At 43.8% G+C, this 17380-nt stretch overlaps 1 protein-coding gene across 1 annotated transcript in view; it reads left to right on the plus strand.

Annotated features, from left to right (window-relative positions):
* Nucleotides 1–480: 480 nt before the first annotated feature.
* Nucleotides 481–17380, plus strand: part of tbc1d22a (TBC1 domain family, member 22a) — a gene marked incomplete at both ends in the record, with an annotated part of 108694 nt that continues 91794 nt past the window's right edge. The window contains 5 exons of the mRNA XM_079236345.1: nucleotides 481–542; nucleotides 1025–1081; nucleotides 3017–3200; nucleotides 3936–4188; nucleotides 8003–8185. Of these exons, the coding sequence (XP_079092471.1) occupies nucleotides 481–542; nucleotides 1025–1081; nucleotides 3017–3200; nucleotides 3936–4188; nucleotides 8003–8185 (739 nt within the window). The remainder of the gene's footprint in view (nucleotides 543–1024; nucleotides 1082–3016; nucleotides 3201–3935; nucleotides 4189–8002; nucleotides 8186–17380) is intronic.

Consider the following 17380-nt stretch of genomic DNA (forward strand, 5'->3'; position numbering starts at 1 on the left):
TAACTTGTGTTATTTGACCAGTGCATGGTGCTGATATGACTTCTAATCAACTTTAGAGATAATTAACACTGGTGCATAATAAAACCCTCACTGAACTACCAAGAACTGTACTAGAAACTGCTCTGGAAGTAGCAACGCTAAATGGTAAGCATCCCAGTTTCTGGTCCTGATGCTGATGGTCCCTCTTTTGATTGACACACTGCTTGTGGTTTCTTTCAACACAAGCGAAGACAGGTCGTGACGCCAGCAGTTCGCCGTGCCACCTCACGACGGATCTCACTTGTGATTGGCTGACATCGAGGAAGTGTCGGTCCGGCCAATCACAGCGGCGTTTGCTTGCCGATTAGGAAGTAACAACATGGCAGCTCTCTGAGTTTTGGAGGAGGGTACATGGTGTAAATAAACACACATTTCACGTTTTAGCGATAACGACAGCGTTTGCGTGTTCGTGTTTACGACTGGTTGGACCACAGAGGGAAAATGTCGAATGACGGAAACAAGAAACAGTTCTGGAAAAGAAATGCAGCGAAGGTCCCTGGCAGGTGAGTGACGTGTTCCCTCCTGCTAGGCTAGCTTAGCGTAGCTAGCCTCACTCAACTGACGCCGCACTGTTGAGCTTCATACGAAACTTATACTTTCACTCACGGTCCTCCGATATTGCGCAGTTTGCGAGTTTCACCCCCTGTGACGTGCCTTTGTCTGTGGTAAAATAGTCACATGTTACGCCTATCTGCTTTTAGCTGACTGAGAGCTACGGTGCTAACAGCGGCTAACAGTTAAGCGAATATACCCACACCGCAGTCACAGAGTTGTAACGTATTATACTTTAACCGCTTTATAATCCGAAGTGGCCATGGGTTTACAGCAACGAGTCGTTTCCATCACATTTAGCCCCCTAGTTGTAGTATTAACTGGCATTGTTATGGGTAATAAGAAGCTAACATGGCTAGCTTGACAGCCAGTTCAGAATTAAGCTAGCTAGCTTAGCTCATTCATTTACATTCTCTCTTCTTCACTTCCTCAGCATTCAGCATGTGTACGGCGCACAACATCCACCTCTCGACCCGCTCCTCCATGCTAAGTAAGTTAAAATAACTTCGTCACTGTAGGTTAAATGCACTATGATGTTATTGGAGTAGCTTGGTGTTCGTTTGGACTTTTGCTTTCCGCCGGTGTTTAAGTTTATTTTTGCTGATGCTAATCATTTGCCCCAGTTGCTAACCGACATAATACCCGAGCTGAAGTTGGCGTCCTCTCCTTTCCTCTCCGTTTGCTCGAAGCTAACTTTCAAAAGCTGAAATGATGTATTTATTCTGTGTGAAACAGTGGAGGAAGATATCTTCCCTGATCATGAAAGATCAGTTTAGACGTGTGTTGTCTTTCTCTTTACTTATGAGACTTACTTCCTTATTGATCAGCAGTATCTACTTTATGGATGTTTACGCAACCGTTTGCCCCCTTGTTAAATATCAGAGGACAACAGCATAAGCCAGGACTTCACCAGCTGGATTGAGTTTTTATTGTTTCTTTCAATTCACCGTTACCAGTAGAGAATGAGTATTTGGCAGGAAAGAACAGAACAAGTCAGAAATCTTGAAGGGTGGCTACAGATCCACTCGGAAGATAGAAAGTGTCTGCTATGGATTGATACCGTCAAACATGTTATACTTTTATCCACATCCCCAGGAATGTGGAAGTGTTTAGTTCTGCTATTCGACAAAGACACCAGCTGTAACATCATGGACTGGGACGTGGCCATAATTACAACATCCTTAAAAACTGCGTAGATTGGGTCCTGCAGTTTAGTTATGATAACCTTTTATATGCACTGTATGGCCTGTGCTGCTTTGCAGAGTCCGTGGATGTGCACCCGCCGGACAATCTAGTTGTTAGATGGCTGGTTTGACAGCCTAAAAGACAAAAGACATGCTCCCAGTTAGTTTTATTTTAACTTGTTTGTAATCATGTCCAGTACAAACTGGTTATGTTAAATGATTTGAAGATCTATGAATTCAAATGGAAGTTAAAAGTATCAGTATTCCAGGACTATAGGGTACCTACACAGGTCTTGGGTGTGTGAATATATGAGAATGAATGCATTTTTGATTGAATTCATTAATTTAAGGAAAAGGCCTGGACCTTACAGTAAATGTTTTCTGTACAGCTTAAAAAAACTGTAAAGTCTTGAAAAGTTAAGTTTGTACAAAACTTTTTTTTATTGAATCATTATTTAGTTCTGCATAGGAAATATTTTTGACTTTTTGCACTGTGCTTATCTAATTTCACTCACACACAGGCTCACACTTACGCAAAGAAAGAAAAACACCCTATTATTTCGTAAAATACCCTTTATTTCCTTTGACTGATGTTTAATCGGGTACATTTCCACAGGGGGTTGAATTCAATCTTCTTGTTTTTTATCCGCGTATAGTTTCAGACTCTCTTTTCTTATAAGTTATGATGAAAGTAAGCTAATATGGACAAGTCTCTCACTTTTTACTATGGTAATACTTGTCTTTGTAAGAAATCAGAACACCTCCCCTCCTCCCACCTTCCTTTTTTCCGCATCGCATGATAAGGAAAGGTTGAATTTAATTGAATTCTCTTTTTCTGTTTTATTTCTTGCTCTGGCTGAATGAAATGGTGTCCATGCACCACAAAGACAGCGACTCAGTTTCTTTTGAACGTGACCAAGATTCAGTCTCGTTAGGTCTAAAGATCTGCTTATGATTGTTGTCCTTAAGATTAAAGGACTTTGTTTAGGGGTGTCTTCTGTGTTGTTAGTGGTAATTCTTTCAACAGCCAACACGTCAGTGCGTAAAATGTGATTTTTTTTAGACTTTGATTCACGCCAAATGTTGATTCATTTATTTATTATTGAGCGCCTCTCTTTTAAAGGGCTAGTGTAACTTTATTTCTTCGCCCACTGTCAGGGTAAAAATTAATCACTTCTCATCTCCCCCTTCTTATTCTCACTCCTCTTCTCTGTTTTTGTGGCTCTGTCTCTGTCCTCCAGCCTGATCAAAGCAGGCAACAAGCCTCCTCCGGCCACGCCAGGCAAACCCAAGAAGGCTACCACCTTCCAGGAGTTCGAGAGCATCACAAGTGATGCCTGGGACGTTGGGGATGATGATGACGAGTTGCTGGCCATGGCCGCACAGAACCTTAACATTGAGGTTGTAATGGAGACAGCCAATCAGGTGAACAACCAGATGAAGTGATTTTCTATACTTAAGTGTATTTGGTAAAACTCATATTTTTTTGCCACAGAGACTTGGTCTCAGGATAGATTACCCACCCACGAAAACAACATAGTTTTGCCAGTCCATTAGAAAGCATTTTCATGAATGTTAGCGCCCTTTTAACAGCAGCCTGTTTAACTACATTGTCCATTTTACATAAAAAAACCACATGCTTCCAATGTTATCCTGACTGAATATCCTTAATATAATCATAAACATTAGCTAAAATATATATTCTTGTGAAAATGTCAGTTAGTTTTTGAGGGATTGAAACGAAATTTATGTCACTACATGTACTGTGTTAAAGTTTGTGTTTCACTTTTAAGATGCATAAATGTTGAATCATAAGGGAAATTGCACATTGTTTACAAAATCTTGCAGTTTGTGACTATCTTAGAGAACAGAGTTCTGGAGGGATGACTTTTGTAGGCCAACCCTGGAAGTTAGCGCCATACTAGTTCGGTCGACAAAAAGCCAATGTGATTTTTCTTTTGGATTATTGCAAATAATAAGCTCTGTAAAACAAATGTTTATGATGAAGCGCTCTATTAATTAATACACAGAATCTCAAGCTGCTAACTTAGTTTACAAATGTAATATGTTATGTTACAGTATGTTCATGGAGTCGTCTCTCTCGTCAGCAAAACCTAAAGCTCACCAGTGCCACACCTCGTTTTTCTCTCAACTGAACAGGTCATCGAAAATCACAGCAAGCAGCAGGAGAGGCAGAGGCAGGACGACACGACCGAGCTGGAACAGAGAGAAGAGGACACACAGGAGGAGGTGGCAGAGGACGAGGAGGAGGACAATGAAGAAGGCGAGGACGACAGGGTGGGGGACGGAGAGGGGACCAGCCCAGAGGTCTCGTTTGCCTCCCAGAGCAGCCCTTACACTGATGGCCGCCTTGTAAAGTCCCAAAGCGAAGCTCCAATCGGGTCCCCTAAAGGTTAGTGAGCACCATTGCTCAGTGTCCAAAAAAGTTTTCTGGCTCATGTCACCTGCATACTAAAAGCTAGACTGCTTTTACTTTTAAGTGCACATGTGTTTGGAATATTGTGACTAAAACTCATCTATTACGGGAAGACAGTTCTCAACTACTGCTCCGTAACTGTCCATAAGTCTGAGCTCAGTCCACAATTAAAGTTTGGTTAGGGTTACATCATTTAATTGCAGTGTAACTATAAAGAGGTCGTTTGACCAATGTGTCCTGTATAGATGAGGGCAAATGTGGGACATGGGAAACCATATACACTTTTAGTGCTATGCCATGAAGAGAATAGAATAATAAAAAAGAAAATATTTTAATGATTTCTATTTATTTACTGTGGTCCCACAACTGTTTTGGTTCAGCACATTCAAAACGTATCAAGTGTTAACAGAACCATTCGGCATCCAAACAGCAGAGAAATGAGGGGAAAATATTTGGCAGACTCTGCTAATGACAGACTGCCATTGCTGGGCTTTGATTGAACTTGCTTGTTGTTGACACAGCGTGAACATGGCTCAGTGCTGACCGAGTCTCCGAACATGCAATTATAAAAAGCCTTCATATTTGTTAAGAGGGAGTAGGAAGTGCAGCAAGTGGTACTTATTTATGAATATTGGGGAGTATTTATTTATGTCATAATACCTTGTTGTCCTCTCAGAAGCAAAACAAAAACAAAGCAAGAGAGGGAATGTGCTGTTGCAGGTCTGTCGGATGTCGCATTTGTTCACAACACGATCATTGTGTCCAGAAGAATTCATGGTACAGATATTATCGTGATATCTATAGAAAAAGTAAAATTGATCTTAAGCGTATACTATTGATAATAATAGTGTAGCGGGGTTGAGATGGTGTCTGTAACCATAAGTGTTACTATATATATAAATAATGATTAAAGAGGTGCTGGATTATTTACACAATATTATCATATTTATATTATTCACATTTGATCAATATTTCATTTTGAAGTATCACAGTTATTAACAATACCGGTATATTGCAACACTCCTGTGCTGTGGTGAAGAGCTATTCTGCATTGTAATCCAGGAGACGTCTGTTTCCGCTCCTTCCTCTTTTACCTTCCTCAACTCTTATATAGAGATACATCTTATAAATATATCTGCACGTAGGAAGAGACACTTTCCCTCCAACTCCTCCTCTTCAGTTTGGGTCTGTTTCCCCTGTCGTACACAACAACTGTCATGGCTCCTGTTGGACCTGTGCCGCTGTTCAAGACCTCCTCCAAATGTCCGAGTTTAAAGTGTTTTGCTACCTAAAACAGGGGCACAGCAGTGCCGTAGCGCAGAGCACCCTTGTGTGAATTTGCTTTATCCCCTCCCTTGTAATAGGAAAGGAAAGATGAAATGGTTGTACTTCCTAGATTATAACATCAGCAGCAGACGCTGTGCACGGTGAACGTCTGGCTGACTATTGTCCTGTACGCCCGTCTGCCTGGGTGCCTGCCATCCTGCCTGTTGCTGTGTTCCCGATGCAGATAACATGAGGAGCCCGTTGCCTTCAGGCAATTCCTCTTATCTCCTCAGAGAAGACGACACACAGGCTTGCATGCGCTCCACGTCTACACATGATAGAGGGATACGGGAGGCGGCGCCATGCGCGCATCTACGAGCATGTAGCAAAACACCGAAGCTTATACACACACGCTAATGCACGCACACTCAATGTTACGTGGCAGGTGGGTAAACAACTTGATATGCACAGTTCCAGTAAGGCTGACTGCGTCGTCTCATTTCTTTGTAGATTTGATTTTGCTCTCGCTCTTTTTCTCTTCTCTTATTGCGTGTGTGTGTGTGTGAGATGACAGCAAGGAATAGCGTGAACACACTTGCTCCCTTCTAATTAGATGGTGGCACACAGCATAGCTTTCATTAGTGAGGCCCAGACTCCCTCCGTATACTTCAACATTACCGACTCATGCTTGGCACTGACCATCCCAGTGCCCTGCCGCATTAGAGAGAAAGCGACACACAAACACACAGCTGGTGGTCACTTGGCTCTGTGAAGCTCCTGGAGAAGTACCCTCTGTTTGTGTACTTTCATGTCAGCGTTAATCCTTTCTTCCCAGTAATAACGATGCAGTAAACTGTGAGTGATAAGTGAACATTACTAACTTCCTCTTTCTTGGCTTTGTCTTTTATAGCCCCTTTTTTTTTTAAAGTTCAAAGTTATTAAATGGGCTATAAAAAGGGCTCACTGTTAAAAATCACACAAAAGGTTCCACCACAAAGAAGCTTCTGCCGGCTTTGATAATCTTTTTTAATTTTTGTAAGTGCAAATAAAGCAGTTGAGAACGGATTTGTAGCTTTTTATTTGTTCTTGTAAAAACTGAAAAGGATATTAAAACCGGCAGCACTCCAGTTTTCTTAATTGCGATGGAGTGTTTGGGTAACTCGATGCTATAGCGCTGAGAAATGTTGGCGGTGCCTTTCACGGGGATCTTTATGAACTTTTGCGTCGGGCCTAATGTGACAGAAGGAGCGTCCCTCTCCACGAGGAAGTCCCGACCTCGCCAGCTTGTTCATACCTTGCCTGTGTGGTGCCAATGTCTCGTTCTGTCTTATTTGAGCACATCTGCGGGAACATGTGGCACTCGGCAGACTGAATTATTCCGTTTGTCGACCCGCCATAAAGCCCTCACAGCTGAATCCGATTTTTTTTTTTTGCTATCCCCACAACTGCTGCCTTCCTCGAGGCTCGTTGCGAAACAAGCCACTAACAGTAACTGCATTCATCACCACCTGGAAAGGATCCATCTTAAAATGCTGAATACAGAAGTGACACTTGTTTCCAAATTTAGGGTTCTGTTGCATGATGTAATGCCGTTTTTGCCAAATTCCTTTTTGAGTACTTTGTTTAATACAGATTTCAATTGTAGATTAAATACAAAATAATCAGCTCCCTTAACATGAGAATGCAGTTCTTCAACTTAACTTTGCTAACTAGCTTACTCATCAGCGTGCTGACATTGAGAGTTGCTGCACACATCAGTAGCTGCGCTGCTTCTAATCACTGCAAGTCGCTAGAGTGTCACCTTACTGCCGCTGAAATGGAAGCCTAATGCAGGTTGTGAACATTTCTCCCCCACAGGAAGAGGCTAATCAACGTTTTTACACAGCAATACAAAAACTGACCTCCAAACAGAATCAAGGGACTGCTCTGTTCAGATGGAGCTGGACTCAATAATGTCGGGCCTTCGAGTGTCGAGTGCCCCGAGTGAAGTTGACTAATTCAAATGTTCAGGCGATGGAACGTCCCGGGTCTCGGGGCGGCTGTGTCCGTTTTGCTCAGCCGGTCGATCCACCACTCCGGTCCAGGCTGAAATGTCTCAATAATTATTTGATGGGTTGCCATGACATTTAGTACACACATTCATCTCCTCTTCAGGATGAATTCTATTAACTTTGATGACCCCTTAACATTTCGTCTAGCGCAGTGGTTTTCAAAGCGGCAGACCCGAAGCTGTTTGGGGGCTCCAAACAACAACAAAAAACACATTACACTAGTTATAATAGTAGATGTCAAAAGAAGAGTGCATCAAATAGCCTGAATATGTGTGATTTGATTAAAGAGATGTACTACAATAATCCATAACAAATAAATGAGGACAGAATGCATTTGTTGGAGTCTGAAGTAAACTACTGGCCGCCAACATGGCCTCAAGAACCTGTGCCCCATCATGTGAAAGCCCACCATTTGTTGAGTGCGTGTTTATGTGACCCTTCGCCCCGTCTCAACCTGTTTATCCTCCCACCAGATGCAGCGGGCGAGCACGCAGCCCTCCACAGACAGCGGTCTCTGCCCCACCGGCCGCCCACCATCCCGCTAGTGGCTCGCATGGCTGACCAGAACACATCTGGCACCCCGGCCATGACCGAGAGGGAAGCATCCCGTCTGGACAAGTTCAAGCAGTTGTTGGCCGGCCCCAACACAGATCTGGGTAAGAGGCGCTCGTCCCCGAGATCTCCGCTTATCTGTCAGTGTGCGTTGCAACTGTGCGCTCTTGCACAATCCACTTGTCTTAAGTGTCGTCCTGTCTCGCTTTTTCGTTTCTCAGCTTTTTGTCTTGTCCTATCTTTTTTTCTTTTTGTTCTCGAAGCTCTTTCCTTGCAGTCTCTTGCTCCTAACTCTTAGTTTGCTCACTCAGTCTGCCAGCTGTGCCGCGCTTTTAACGATGCTGTGAGGGGGAAAGTCATCCAGCCATCTGGACATGCAGATTACAAGGGGGGGAAAAAAATACCACCAACAACAAAAGCAAATGACAGGCCTTTGTTCTAACCAAACGACAAGCCTTTATTGTTTATCCAACCCCAGAGACTGTGTGCTCCCACTGCCGCCCCAGTGGCCATGAAATCCTTGCGGAGCTTCCTCTTTACCGTTGACTTTGTGTCCCCTGAAACTAACTTTCGGCAACTGCCACACACCAACTTGTTGCATCGATCTCTCCAGTGTCAGTAGATTAACGGCATCAAAGAGACAATCGGACGAGTTTGCGAAATGGAACTTGTCGGAGGGTACATGTTGAATGTTAAGAACCAGCCAGTGACCAATTAATAATTTAGAAAAGAATAATGTTTAGAAAAGAATGTGCTTGTTGTAGCTGCCATGAATTAGTTTTTACGTTGTTTTTTTAAAGGTACGGTTGAATGGAATGAAGGTGGCGAAGCAATGACTTTTAAAGCCTTAAGAAATATCAAAGTTCACAGCGTCTGAAGTTAAATCCAACCCTGTGGGACACTGGGAAAACTAATAATATTTATATAGATATAGACCTGCGGAAGTAGTTTGATGTCAAACATCAGTTTGTATTAAGTCAGTAATGTCATAATAATAATGGTATTAAACTAAAAATCAAAAAATGTTGACATAAAATGCAGTATATGAAGTTAATTGATATTTAATAACTAAATATCATGATGTAGCATCATCAAATCAAATAATGGGAGTTGTGTAGATTCCATCTCTCTCTCTCTCTCTTTATCTCTCTCTCTCTCTCTCTCTCTCTCTCTCTCTCTCTGTGAGAAGCCTGTTTGAGTGAGGAATGTAAAGGGTGTAGTCTCTCAGTGTTTTTGTGTGTTCACGCTGCATTGTGTGGATGCATGTGTGTGTGTGTTGAGTGTGCCTGACAGAAGGGGAGCATGAAGCGAGACCAGTGGAGAGAATTCCAAAAGTGCAGCGCTCAGCAAGAGAATGGGTTATGTGCCTGTCGAAATACCCTAAATGTGCTAAATACCAAAAAAAGAGCGTGTCGGAGATATTTCAGTGCAGAAATGACACAGTTTAAATACCGTTGCCTCCATTCTCAAATAGTGGCTGCGGTCCTAATTTACCACAACTGTAGAGGCTACCATGCATTGACTTGAGATGGACTATTATTAGAAACAAGGCTTTTGTTCAGATCCTCTTGTATAACTATACTTTAGCATATTTTTTTGTGAGAATCCTCTCAGTTTTTCTAATCTGCTCCGTTTCCGCTGCTCGCTGTAAATGCATACTCAACACTTCCTCATCTGTCTCGCATCCAAATCCGTACAGTGTTTCAGACGGCATAATCCCGTGACTGGAAGGCTGTGACTGATACTGGATTTTGGACTATATTTATACATATATATCTCAGTCTCGGCCTCAAAAAACGCTGCAATGCTTCGGGCTGGAAGCTATTCAGGTTCACGTAGGGGTGGGTCTAATTTATTTTGGGCCCCCTCATAGCTCTATCGTCAATAATTAGCTAATATTGGCTGATTTATTGGCTATGTGCAAAGTTCCCTCAAATTATGTGCATCGTTATAACATTCATGATAATCACATTTGCATCGATCACCTCTTCCAGTTTGTTAACCTGCATCCACAAATCATAATCTGTCAACAGACACGGCTGATTGGTTTACAATTTGAATAAAAGTGTGCAAATTTGTAGCACTTTGTGCCACTGCTTTAGCTGCCACGTGTAGATTAGTTTGAGAGACACACATACACAATACACACACACGCACAAAGCATTGGCTAAGATCCTAAAATGTAAATGCTGGATTTCATTAGGTTTGAATGGCCTTAGTCAGCACAGTGCTTCACCTCTACGTGTGATCCCCTTGAAAAGTTTCTGCAAACAAACTGGTTCACAAGTCGTCAGCGTTAGTCAACATTGGTTGCGGCCCGCTCGCGCGGAGTGTACCCTGTACATCAGCAGAGTGTCTCCAGGTGTCAGCCCCTATTAGGGCCTGCCAGGCATCACACGTCGGCTGTCTAAATTTAGTTTAGACTCTGCGCCATGATTAGATAGCCCAGAACGGGTGAGCCGCGCTGCTGGCAGCATGAAAGATGAACTTCATTCACGGGACATAATTAAGTGAAGGATTGGGCGAGAGGGTTGGGGGGGCGAGATGGCGATAGGGGCAGATAAGATAAGATGAAACTTTAATGATCCCCCGTGGGGAAATTGGGTCATTGCAGCAGCAAAGAATGGGATATAGATGAGAATACAAAAAGAAGAAGAAGGAATCGCCATCATCTGAAGGAAGCGTACTGTACCGTCAAATATTTCTGCGACAAAAATAACTGATATATCAGTCGTTTTTAGACCTCTGTGTAGAAAGTTGCTCTGTTTTTAGTTCTGAATATGTCTGAGAAACACTGATGTACCTGCTTCCACATTTCACCATGTACACGTTGGCACATTTTAGCAGTTTTCGGTGAAGAGGAATATGACGAGACGGATTAAACCCCTTGTCCTCAAAGCAGAGGTCATTGTCGCTGCACGCCGTCCGTGACACACATACACTCGACATACATATTCCCTCACGTGCCGGTGGACACTGTCAGCGGGGACGACGCCCCCTTATGTAAAAGAGAAACTCGACCGATTGTCCTTGAGCTCAAAGGAAGAGGCGGCCGGGATGATCCATCGGTCAGGTTCCTCACTTGAACGGTGTAATTAATTGTGGAGGCAGCCATTTCTTTTTTTTTTTTGGGCCAAGCACCCAATAATGTGTCATGACCGACAGTCTCTGGAGTCCACAGGTGGTTGTGTGTTTTGGCTCACTTTGACCGTGTTGGTCAGCGTGTGACTGTGTGATTTTCCAAAACGGTGGACCGAGCGCATCACTTTGCATTCTAGCCGCCTCCTCTTTGTTTTGTAGGCTTGTTAGTCTTGTCATGTAAGCAAAGTTACACTCTTCACGCTCGTGTGACATGAAACTTTGCCTGTAGAACTGTTAGTCACATTAAACTGGATTTAATTGAGGGGTATGGATGGTGGGAAAAGACAACAAAATGCACCCTTTTTTTGTTCTGTTTTTCGTCGTTTCATCCTCCTTTTGTACTCCCATCTTTAACATCCTTGTCAGTTTCTCTCTCCCTCTCCACTGAGCCTTGCGACAGGTTGTGATAGCGGCCTGTTTAGCATGTAAGGTCATGTAGAAGGTGACGACCTATGCGCGTGTGAGAGGAGGGTGATTGATGTCAGGTTGATTTCCGCTAATTATTCCTGATGCCCTGAGGCGAGCCTGTCTGTTGAGTGAACCTGATCACAGCACCCGCTGGCTGAACGCTCGGCGAGGAGGGAGCTACTTTAGCTGGGAACCGGAGGGGAAAGAAGAAAAAGAAGCAACAAAAAAAGTCCCAACACCAGTTTCACTTCTCGTTAATGCAACACTTGCACTGTGTTTACGCATTATTTGCAGCCCGGTGCAAGTTGCCAACTGCCAGTTATAAATAGCCAATTACTTGACTTTCCAGCGTAAATCGACCCAATCCAGGACCATTCTTTTGAGGAACAAGCTTAAATGCAAAGAGCCAAAAGAATATATCTGTTTTGGTGGTCTAGGAATAGGCAAAAAGGGACTTTTCGCTCCTGGAACTTGTTGTTAAAAAGGTCTGTTAGCTGTTAATTGGTGATCAGTAACACCTCATGACATTTTCACTGCATGCCAACAACGAGGGAAACAACTTCACAAAAGCAACTCAAGGTGATCTGATATATTTTCATATTTGTGTTCTGTATTGAGTTGTTCAGGTTCCAGCTTCTAAAGTGTGTGTGTGTGTGTGTGTGTGTGTGTGTGTGTGTGTGTGTGTGTGTGTGTGGTTTAACAGACTTCCTGCATATCTTTTGTTCTCTTTTTTTTTAATTGATTATAAGACCAAGAGCTGACATCAAGCAGTTATTGCTGGCTGGCAGAAATACTGCTGTTGCTATGGCAATAGTCCTTTCCCCTTCTTCTCCATCCCAGCAATTTATCCATACTCTATCTTTCACAATCTTTTTTCATTAGTCGCCTTCCTTGTTTGTCTCTCTTTCTTCTTCTTCTTCCTCTTCTCTCTTTCAAACTCGCTCTCTCGGTGTAGTCTCTGTACCACACACACACACACACACACACACACACACACACACACACACACACACACACACACACACACACACACACACACACACACACACACACTCCCACTCATGTTCACAGACATGCGTCAAGGGGCGATTTGAGGGTTTGATCCCCGCGCCGTCAATGCCATAAATACCATGAAAGAACATACAGACACAAAGAGAAAACGCAGTAAATAACTGCCCACAGGAATATGCACGCTTCCTCCCATTGCCTTGCTGTGCGCCGGTGTGTCTCTCCTCTCTGTTGGGGGTGCTGCAGCTCTTTGTTACACCTCCATCACTACAGTGCGCTTCTCCCCGAGTTGGCGTCACCCTTTACGACTACGATGAGGCCTGCCTCTCTCCGCACGCCGCAGCGCCGCAATCCTGTTACACAGCACAGCCACCGTATGACAGGCTTACCATCAGCGCCGCTCGCAAAGTTAAAAGCCGTCATCAAAGTGGGAAGTGGTGATGTAATTCAATTTAACTCGGTCCTAATGCCTCATTTGAAAGCCGCTGCCCATGTGTGATAATTTCAGAGGTGTGTGTGTGTTTACAGGCGTGGAAAGTGGAGATAATGAAGCATTGGGCTGTCGACATCGGTAAATCTCTGGGAAATGAGGCAACTTTACAGAGAAACGGTTTCCATGAAAATCCTCAGAAGCTTTCTCTTTTACTTGACACATCAATAGCATAGAAAACGGGTAATGTCGGTTGTGTCCTCTCCTAGAAAGGGGACGCTGTGAGAAAGGCTGGACGTCACTGCAGTCTGTTATTTCCTGTTCTTGCTGCTTTAAAACCGTACCCCCACTGTGTGTGCATGCATCTGGGCATGGATGTTCATGCGTGTGTGGGCTGATTCCTCGCATGTCCCCGGGCAAAACACCTGACTTAATAAGGTTGGCCCAACCTCCAGCTGTCTCCCGTGTTGGCAGCCTCGCAGCTTGTCTGGCTTAGTTTGTTCCGTTGTTACACGCTGGTCTTCATGTGCATTTTTCATCCTTTTTCTCTTTTTAAGAGAAGCTTGACTGAACACAGTTCAGTCCTCACAGACCACACCTGTTCTCTGCAGGGCACCGGGACGTGCTGCTTAACATGCAGGGGAAGTGATATCGTGTACACTGCCAGCGGTTTCAGAGGAATCCTGCGATTCGTTATCTATATTTAGGGATTCAAGAAAAGAATGATGCGTCCATGTGACGACTAAAGCAATAAAACGGCCAAGCGCTGCCAGCTCGTTGACGTAGTAATGCAATTAAATGGCACTGGAAGCTGGCTAACTGCCTGTTTTCGCTCTCGATGGAACAAAACAGGGTGAAACAAAAACACATGACCGACAGCGTCATTGGAGCGAATAAAAATAATAAACTCTACGCCGATTTGTTGCGCATCAAGCCCTTCACACAGCGACAAGTGTGTGCCGGTCGTGGTGTGACTGAGCGCAGCATTAGCCAAACAAAATATCAAAGCCAGCAAATCACGAGACGGCGAATTTGTACAATTTCCAAAGGGGCCGCTCGCTTTGTTCGGCCAACAGCCCAGAAAATCAGAAAACAAAGTCTGCCAAAGTGGAAACAGTTTATTTTTTGTTTTAAACGATACTTAAAGGATGAGTTGGTTATCAAATGTTTCCAGAATCATTTTTTTTTTATTGACTAATTGATTAGGCTATTTTTGTGTAGAGGATACAATAAGTAGTTGTGCGTGTCTTCCTATTTAGCGTTACTATTTCTTCTTTTTTTTTTTTTTTAACTGAATTCCACAACTACCAATTACATGGTTGTAACTCTTTTTTATCCTTTTAAAAAACTGCACTGGTTTCATTTAGCGTATGTTTTTTTTGCAATATAACCACTACCTGTAACAAGTGAAATAACTGCAATTCATAATGTCTCCATCTTCTCATCATAAAGCTTTGTAAAAAAAAAAAAAAAAAACATTTAAAAAATGTGACCATGTCAGATATTTTGGAACCTGTGCCATCTAAATCGGTTAACAGCTAGGCATGCCTCAGGAAATTGACTATGTACGTCTGTGTTATAGCACACAAAAGAAGACACACACACACACACACCTGTACACTCATCTAGGCTCGGTGTCCTCTCCCGGCCATCTGGGCCATCCATCAGGCCTCCTGAGCAGGTCTAATCCAGAGGGGAGTATCTTTTTACAAGAGTCCCATTAGTTTATGAGCCGTCTGCTCCCTGGCGCCATCACTTTGTCCTCTAGATGAGTTAGACCGTTCAGGACTCTCTCACACAGCATTCAAGGTTTATAGGAGGGGAGCTTAACTTTTTAATGAACTGCATGATAAAGGTGTCCGTCCTGATTGTATTGTTTTTCTGACCTCACTGGCAAAAATGGCATCATGACACGCCTGCAACTACGTTTTCCCCCATTGTCATCCCCGGCTTTCATGGGCATCACACAGGTGGCACACATTGTAATCGCAGAGACGTACTGGTCAGTGAGTTCTCTTATTGCTGCGTTTTAAAAGCAGTGCACCTGAGGTAGCCCAGGAAGTACGAACCCCAGTTTTTGGCACGTGTGTGCGTGTGCACGCGTTTTGCCGAGAACCGTGTGTTGCTTTGCCCCAGTGGTCGCGCTCCGTCTGAACGATGCCTGAATAGTGCATGGCTCCGGCCCGCCAACCGTCTTCCCTCCCGCTCCCGTCAGCTCCCTGCTCAGCCAGCACTGACTGACAGCGCTTCTCGCCACCTTCTGTTCTCCTCACTGGCCTTCGTACACAAGCATGCACACTGGCAGGTAGACTGACTGACTGACTGACAGGCAGACATGGCGAAAGTGTGTGAGCACACATCACGCCCACACACTCAAAATCACACTTATATACACACACACACACTCAAATACTTTCTCCTAACACAACCACCTCATATTGCTCGGTTCTTTATTCATAGTAAGGCCCTCACTCGGCCAGTTACAGTTTCATCTTTTATTTGTTAATCATATGAATTGTGTGTGCAAATAACCACTATAGATGACAATAACAAAGTAAACATTTAGAATTTTAATTTTTTCACACAGGCTTCAGGGTGGTTTGGGACTGAGGTGAAAAAATAAATAGTCTTAAGCCTTGCTGAATTGTCTGATGGCTGATTTTTCCGATCCTTGATTCTAAACCGTGAAACGATCTGAAGCGTGAGCTCTGTGATGCGTTGAGCCACTAACCAGCTCTCATTTCCGCTTTCTTAAATTGTATCTCTTTACCTCCTCTCTGTCCTGTTGTCGTTACAAACATGGAATTTACATTATTACACATTTCAATGCGATTCCTATCGAGGGGATTTCACTTCTGGAACAGAAGGCCCCTGTTTTTTTTGACGAGTAGGAAACTCCACCGCGTGTTAATCCGATGTGACCTTCTTTCGCTAAAATGCTGTTTCCGATTTACTTTTTGGTTATCGTGGGTAAATAAGTCAAAATGAAATCCAAAACGTGGCATTTAGTTCACTGTTGCCCTTCTGAATGTTTCAAGAGTCATTGAGCGTTCATTACCTCCGAGGGTCCCACGTCAGAGCAGCTGTTGTGGGGTGTTCAACAGAAGGTACACGGTGTCCTAATCACCCCCCGTGGTCCCCAGCTTAACTCCAGCCAAGACAAAGTGCACCCCTGTAAGTTCATGCATAATGGAATACAGCAGACACGTAGGAAACACAAGCAGCGGTCGCCCTTGAGTTGCACATTGCTGACGTTACAGGTGTTTTTCATGCCTGTAAGGGAAATAGCTTCCTAGGGGTGGGGCCCGTCTCCTCCAGAACCAATCCCCACGAGGTTTGTGCCTGCCAGCGTGATAAACACCCACAGTACTGATAACACTAATTCCAAAAGCATGTGTATAATAATGTGATATTTTATTGGTCCCACAAGGGAAATTCTGTTTTCGCCTGCCCCCGCTTGCACTTGTATGTGTACCTTTTTGAAATGACAGCCTGTGTGGTGAATTGATTGTAAATTGCTTTAATGAGTTGCCTTCGCCTTGTTCCTGTAGAGACCGGTTAAAGGAATGTCTTCACAGCTTCAATTAGTATTTGCATTTCTTTTAAAGTTGTACAATTACTATGTTTAAAGCGGACTGACTGAAGCTACAAATGGCTTGTTTGCATTATTAACTTGGCGCACTGAAACTGACGGGGACAGCTAGTCCCGGGGGCGACGAGGGACTAGCTGTCCCCGTCAGTTTCGGTGCGTATACTTTTTTTTTTTAATCCACATTGTGACAAGTGCCCGCTGAGCAAAAACAACAGATTCATTTTCAAAATGTCACGAAATGTCTTTAATTTATTCCGGTGGAGCCCGGGCTCGGCTGTCTCATTCATAATGCACAGAAGATGCCCCAGAGAGTCAGATATGCTCTCCGCGAGATGAGCCAGCCTCGCACTAATGAAACGACATCTGCAATTTAGCCCGTACGTCAACTGTGCTCACGCTGGCCTCTCCGTCACTGCCCACTTTGGGAGGAATGGAGATTGGTTGGTATGGACATATTTCCTATGAGAGTGCATTTGCATTAGAATAAAGCATCACCACGGAGTCCTTTTCAAAGATGGATTATGGATTACATATTGTCTACGGCGGGTCCGCTTTCAAAAGCGGCATTTTGGCCCCAGGACTAATTAAAATGTGTGAAACTGGGAGAGCGCACTGAAAACATCTTTGCTAGTAGACTTTTCCCCGCTCTCCTTTCATGTACTGTACCAGCACAGTGCATCAGTGCTACCTGGGTCTATAGGGCATCTGGGCTCACATAGG

The sequence above is a fragment of the Taurulus bubalis genome, assembly GCF_910589615.1.
Source record: "Taurulus bubalis genome assembly, chromosome: 20".
Taxonomy (NCBI): domain Eukaryota; kingdom Metazoa; phylum Chordata; class Actinopteri; order Perciformes; family Cottidae; genus Taurulus; species Taurulus bubalis.